At 60.0% G+C, this 5024-nt stretch overlaps 2 protein-coding genes across 2 annotated transcripts in view; one reads left to right on the top strand and one right to left on the bottom strand.

Moving 5' to 3' along the window:
- Nucleotides 1–3086, top strand: part of PITPNM1 (phosphatidylinositol transfer protein membrane associated 1) — a 13166-nt gene extending 10080 nt beyond the window's left edge. The window contains exons 15-23 of the mRNA XM_014309243.1: nt 1–64; nt 164–312; nt 386–496; nt 631–747; nt 956–1104; nt 1206–1355; nt 1691–1874; nt 2121–2249; nt 2355–3086. The exon at nt 1–64 is cut by the window's left edge and continues 1 nt beyond it. Of these exons, the coding sequence (XP_014164718.1) occupies nt 1–64; nt 164–312; nt 386–496; nt 631–747; nt 956–1104; nt 1206–1355; nt 1691–1874; nt 2121–2249; nt 2355–2621 (1320 nt within the window). The 3' untranslated portion in view covers nt 2622–3086. The remainder of the gene's footprint in view (nt 65–163; nt 313–385; nt 497–630; nt 748–955; nt 1105–1205; nt 1356–1690; nt 1875–2120; nt 2250–2354) is intronic.
- A 240-nt stretch (nt 3087–3326) lies between these two features.
- The window catches only part of AIP (aryl hydrocarbon receptor interacting protein), a 2751-nt gene continuing 1053 nt past the window's right edge, over nt 3327–5024 (bottom strand). Inside the window, exons 2-5 of the mRNA XM_031061490.1 lie at nt 4698–4983; nt 4343–4519; nt 4115–4256; nt 3327–4028 (exon numbers count right to left, since the gene is read on the bottom strand). Of these exons, the coding sequence (XP_030917350.1) occupies nt 3823–4028; nt 4115–4256; nt 4343–4519; nt 4698–4983 (811 nt within the window). The 3' untranslated portion in view covers nt 3327–3822. The remainder of the gene's footprint in view (nt 4029–4114; nt 4257–4342; nt 4520–4697; nt 4984–5024) is intronic.

Raw genomic sequence — 5024 nt, 5'->3', positions numbered from 1 at the left:
TTCTGGAAGGGCAATGATCCAGCAGAGACCCCCACTCCTGCCAGCACCAGTGAGGTTGTCAAGAGTAAGTGTCGTCCCCACCCATCCCATCCCATGTGGACACCTTAGGCTGCACAACAGGGGATGAGGTTTGGAAAAAGCTTCATTCCAGCTCTCCCTGCAGTCCTGGAGCGCTGGTGGGGCCCGAAGCGCATTGACTACTCTCTGTACTGCCCTGACGCCCTGACTGCCTTCCCCACCATCACTCTGCCCCACCTCTTCCACGCCAGCTACTGGGAATCCTCCGATGTGGTGGCCTTCATCCTGCGCCAGGTATGGCGGGCCCAGTGGGGTGGGTGGCAAGCCGGGGCTGGCAGAGGCTGAGCTGGTCCCGTGCTGCCGGCAGGTGATGGAGAAGGAGGGGCCACAGCCTGCGGAGAGCGAGGAGAGCTCCATCTACAGCCCCGCCATCCCGCGGGAGAAGTGGCAGCGCAAGCGCACCCAAGTGAAGATCCGGGTATGTGGCCAGCGGGAGGCCACCTGGGGCATCCTGGGGTGTGTGGGTTCTGGGACAATCCCACAGCCCAGTGGTGTCCCAGTGGTGCCTCAGGAGCTCCCCTAGGAGCTGCTGAACACCCGATGTGCCTGCAGAACGTGACGGCCAACCACCGTGCCTGCGATGTCATTGTGTGTGAGGGCAAAGCGCAGGTTCTCAGCGGGCGCTTCATGTACGGACCCCTGGACGTGGTGACACTGACTGGGGAGAAGGTATTGCTGGGCTCAGGGGGCCACCAGGACCCCTCAAACAGGGTGGGGTGTCCAGGACTGGGCATGGGGCTGGTGTCACCCACAGTAGGGGAAGGATGTGGTTAACAGGACCCTGTGTAGGATGGCGGGAGAAGGTTGTAAGGACTTGTGTGGGGATGCAGCAAGAGGTGGGGGTCCAGCCTGTGCCCAGCCCATTTCCCTCTCTCAGGTGGACATCTACATCATGACACAGCCCCTGTCAGGGAAGTGGCTGTACTATGGCACCGAGGTGACGAGTGGCAGCGGGCGCGTGACCTTCACCATCCCTCCAGACAAGGCTCTGGCCATCGGGATCTACCCTGTGCGCATGGTGGTCAGGTGAGGCGTTGCCTCAGTTTCTCCTGCAGCCCTCTTGGCAGAGCTACACCTGCTGCTCTGGCAGCAGAGCCGGTGCTGAGCCAGCACCTCTGCCTTTGCAGAGGGGACCACAGCTATGCCGAGGCGTACCTGACTGTGGTGGCCCGTGGCACTGAGTCCGTTGTGTTCAGCATCGATGGCTCCTTCACTGCCAGCGTCTCCATCATGGGCAGTGACCCCAAAGTGCGGGCAGGGGCTGTGGACGTTGTAAGGTGGGTGCTCTTCTGTCAGGGAGTCAGTCTCCCCATCTTTCGTGGTGTGACAACTCAGTTGGGAAGTGTCAGAGCAGGAACGAGGGGCAGGGTATTCCACCACTCCCTTGCCTCCAGCACATCATCTCTATGCTGGTGCCCTATTGTAGAAAATAATCCTGTCCAAGTTTGGATGTGGTCCCCAGAGCTCTGCTGTGCCTTCTCCTTGATAAAATCCCTGGGAGCAGGGAGGTTTTGGAGGCAGCACCCACACATGCTGTATTGGGAGACCCCAGCTACCCATAGCAGGACTGTTACCACACAGGCTCCTGGCAGCCACCTATGTCCCCTCCTAGGCACTGGCAGGACTCTGGGTACATGATCATCTATGTGACGGGGCGTCCCGACATGCAGAAGCACCGCGTGGTGGCCTGGCTCTCCCAGCACAACTTCCCCCACGGCGCCGTGTCCTTCTGCGACGGGCTCACCCACGACCCGCTGCGCCAGAAAGCTGCCTTCCTGCAGAGCCTGCGCACCGAGGTGGCCATGCGGGTGCTGCTGGGACACAGGGCTGGTGCTGGGGTGGTGGGGGCTGTGCTGAATCCTTTGTGCCTCTGCTTCCTGGTGGGCATGCTGGGAGCTGGACTGCATTGCCATGGCAGAGCTGGAAGCTTCTCAGGGCAGCTCCCAGCCATCCCTCTTAACATGAGGGTGTCCAAGCCCTTAGGGGTAGCTGTCCCTGTGGGAAGAGTTGTTCCTTGCCCTAATGCTCTTGTCCCTGGGCAGGCAGAGATCTCCATAGTCGCTGGCTACGGCTCCACCAAGGATGTCTCCGTCTACAGCTCACTGGGACTCGCGCCAGCACACATCTACATTGTGGGACGGGCCGTCAAGAAGTTCCACAACCAGTGCCAGGTATGGTGGTGGCAGGGCTGGGGACAGACTGGGGACGCAGGGGATGGTGGCTGACCCCACCAGCCGGCCATGGCCACTGGCTCAGGCTGTGTGTGTGTCCTGCAGTTCCTCTCTGAGGGTTATGTTGCCCACCTGGCCCAGTTGGAAGCTGCAGCCCTGGCTCACTCCCCCAAGGGCCCCCCACGACCTGTGCTGGGCAAAGGCACCTATGGCTGCCCAGCGCCTGTCGACTTCCTGCGGAAGCAGAGCCAGCTCCTGCGCTCCCGGGGCTCCAGCCTGGCAGAGAGGGATGGGGGGCCCCCCTCAGCACCCCCTGGCTTTTCCCGGACCAAGCCCCGCAGCATCAGCCTCAAGCTGGAGGGTGAGGAGTGAGGGTGGCACGGCCATGTCCCCCTTCTGCCACATCCCTGATTTCCCAGCAAGGAGCACCTGGGGACAGAGCCAGTGCTGGGCCATGAGGCCATCGCAAGGAGATGAGGGTGCTGGGTCCCCTGAGACCACGGGGTGCTGGGAGAAGGCTTAGAGCCCCCCAGAGGACCAGAGTGATCCCCTCAGGGCAGAGCCACCCTGGGTCCTCCCTGCTGCCCCCAGCCCCGTCCCCTCTGGTCCTTTGGGGCCGTTGGGCAGTGCCCAGTGGGGTTTGCACCCCAGGGTCATTATCCCTGTGCAGAACTGGGGGCTGTGGCTGTGCCCCAGAGCGAGTGGCACCTCCCCACCTATTTATTTCCGTCCGGTGTCACGGCGCAGGGCTGGGTTGGGGTTCCAGAGTGGTTCCTCTGTTCCCCCCCCTTTTGTTTCGGTGTTGAATAAAGAGATGTTATGACAAGGTGCCAGCACTTATGAGTCTGCTCTGTGCCTGTGGCTGCAGGGTTCCCACCCACTGGGAAAGTCCTGGGAGGCCTCCAGGGACACCATGTCCCACAGGGAGATGGCTGTGGGGCACAGCAGTTGGGTCACAAGCAATTTAGGACAGGGAAAGGAGCCTGGGGTGTGTGGGCTGTGCCGATGCTGATACCCTCCCCCTCTCCAACTTGGTTTCCCCTCGTTTTACCTCTAGCAGCAATCTTTTGTAGTGACCAGGGGGTATGACTGGTTTTACTTGAGTTTATCTTGGCATAGCATGATCAGAGATTTATAGAGATAGCAGGAACAAGCTGATACTCTATATAAAATATTCCCGACACTGACATGACAAGAGAAGACACTGGTTTGGGATGATAGCAGCAGCCTGGCTAAGTGACAATGGTGTGGCACGGAGAACAGGCATGAACGGGTTGGAGCTGGGGCCAAGGCTCAGTGCCGCCCCTCCATGGCCACCATAAAGTATAAAAACATCAAATAAGTGATAAAAGTTGGCAGGAAGCAGCAGGCTTCTGTCACCCACGTATCCCTGGCGTGACGATGAGCCCTGGCTGTGTCCCCAGGCCGTGGCAAGCTCCGGGGCCATTTCCACTGACTTCAAATAAGTAAAATCTGTATTAAACATTAATAAACATCCATGACCATTCCACATGTGGAATATCTAAAAGAACCTGTCCCGAGAGCACTGAGCTCTCCCTTGCAGCCACGGACTCTACTGGGAGAAGATGCCCTTGAAGCGGATCTTGTCCTCGGCGTCCTTCTCCCGCAGCCGCGCTTCCAGGCTCCGCAGCTCCTTGGACACCACGGGGCGCAGTGAGGGATCAAGCGCCAGGACTTTGGCGAAGTCAGCCTGAGCCTCGGCCACGTTCCACACGGCCGCGTGGGCCTTGCCCCGCTTGAAGTAGGCCTTGACATTGTCTGTGGGGAGAGAGTCAGGGTCAGTGGAGGGTTGGGGGTGTCCTGGTGCCCTCCAGAGCCACCTGGGATGGCTCGTGGCTCCTTACCCTCGTACTTGTTGAGGATGGAGGAGCAGTGGTCCAGCACCTCGTAGTACTCCTCACACTGCAGCTTGCACTGGCAGTAGTTTAAGAGCAGGGGTGTGATCTTCTGGTCAAGCTCGATCCAGTCTGGAGAGCCTGGCTGCTCCTGTGGCAGACAGAGCAGGGAGAGTGAGGGGAAGCTCTTAAGCCCTGCATTCCCAAGGACGCCTGTGTGTATCTGGGGAGACCCACCTTCATCTGCAGGTTCTTGAGACAGGCGATGGCATCGTAGTATTTGGCAGCTGCCTCAGACACCTTGCCCTGCCGGTACAGCTCATTGCCTTCCTTGTGGATCTGGGGCACAGCCTGGAGCTTCTCCTCATCTGTCATGGCCCATGGGTCCTGCTGGTAGGAGCCGGGTGGCTCCACCTGCCAGCACCCCATCATGGAATCAGAGAACAGGATCATGGAATCGTTCAGGTTGGAGAAGACCTCTAGAGTCCTCGAGTCCTGCACTGCCAGGGCCACTACTAAACCACATCCCACATGCCACATCTGTGTGTTTTCTGGACACTTTCACCCCGAGCTCCCCATGCCGGCACCTCACCTTCAGCACCTCGATGTCAAAGATGAGGGGCTGGGGGTTCTTCTGGAGCTCGTCGAGGTCGGGGTACCCCAGGGAGTAGTGCTCGTGCATCTGGGCAATGCTGCAGCAGTGCCGCTGCCCCTCCAGCGGGTCCTTCCCTGCTGCGATGTTCCGCAGGCTCTTGGACACTAGTGGGTAAAGCACCACGTGCTGCGGGAGGGAAGGGAATTTGAAGAGGGCGGGGGGAAAAATATAAGGATGCTCCAGCCTCGAACCGCGCGGCTGGAGCGCACCGGGGGTCCCGCCACTCGCGCCCACCACACAAAGTCACCGCCCACCTGCACACAC

Source organism: Geospiza fortis, unplaced genomic scaffold (assembly GCF_000277835.1).
Source record: "Geospiza fortis unplaced genomic scaffold, GeoFor_1.0 scaffold450, whole genome shotgun sequence".
NCBI classification, from domain to species: Eukaryota; Metazoa; Chordata; class Aves; order Passeriformes; family Thraupidae; genus Geospiza; species Geospiza fortis.
The sequence above is the reverse complement of the archived record's forward strand: the minus strand, read 5'-3'. Positions and strand labels throughout refer to the sequence as shown.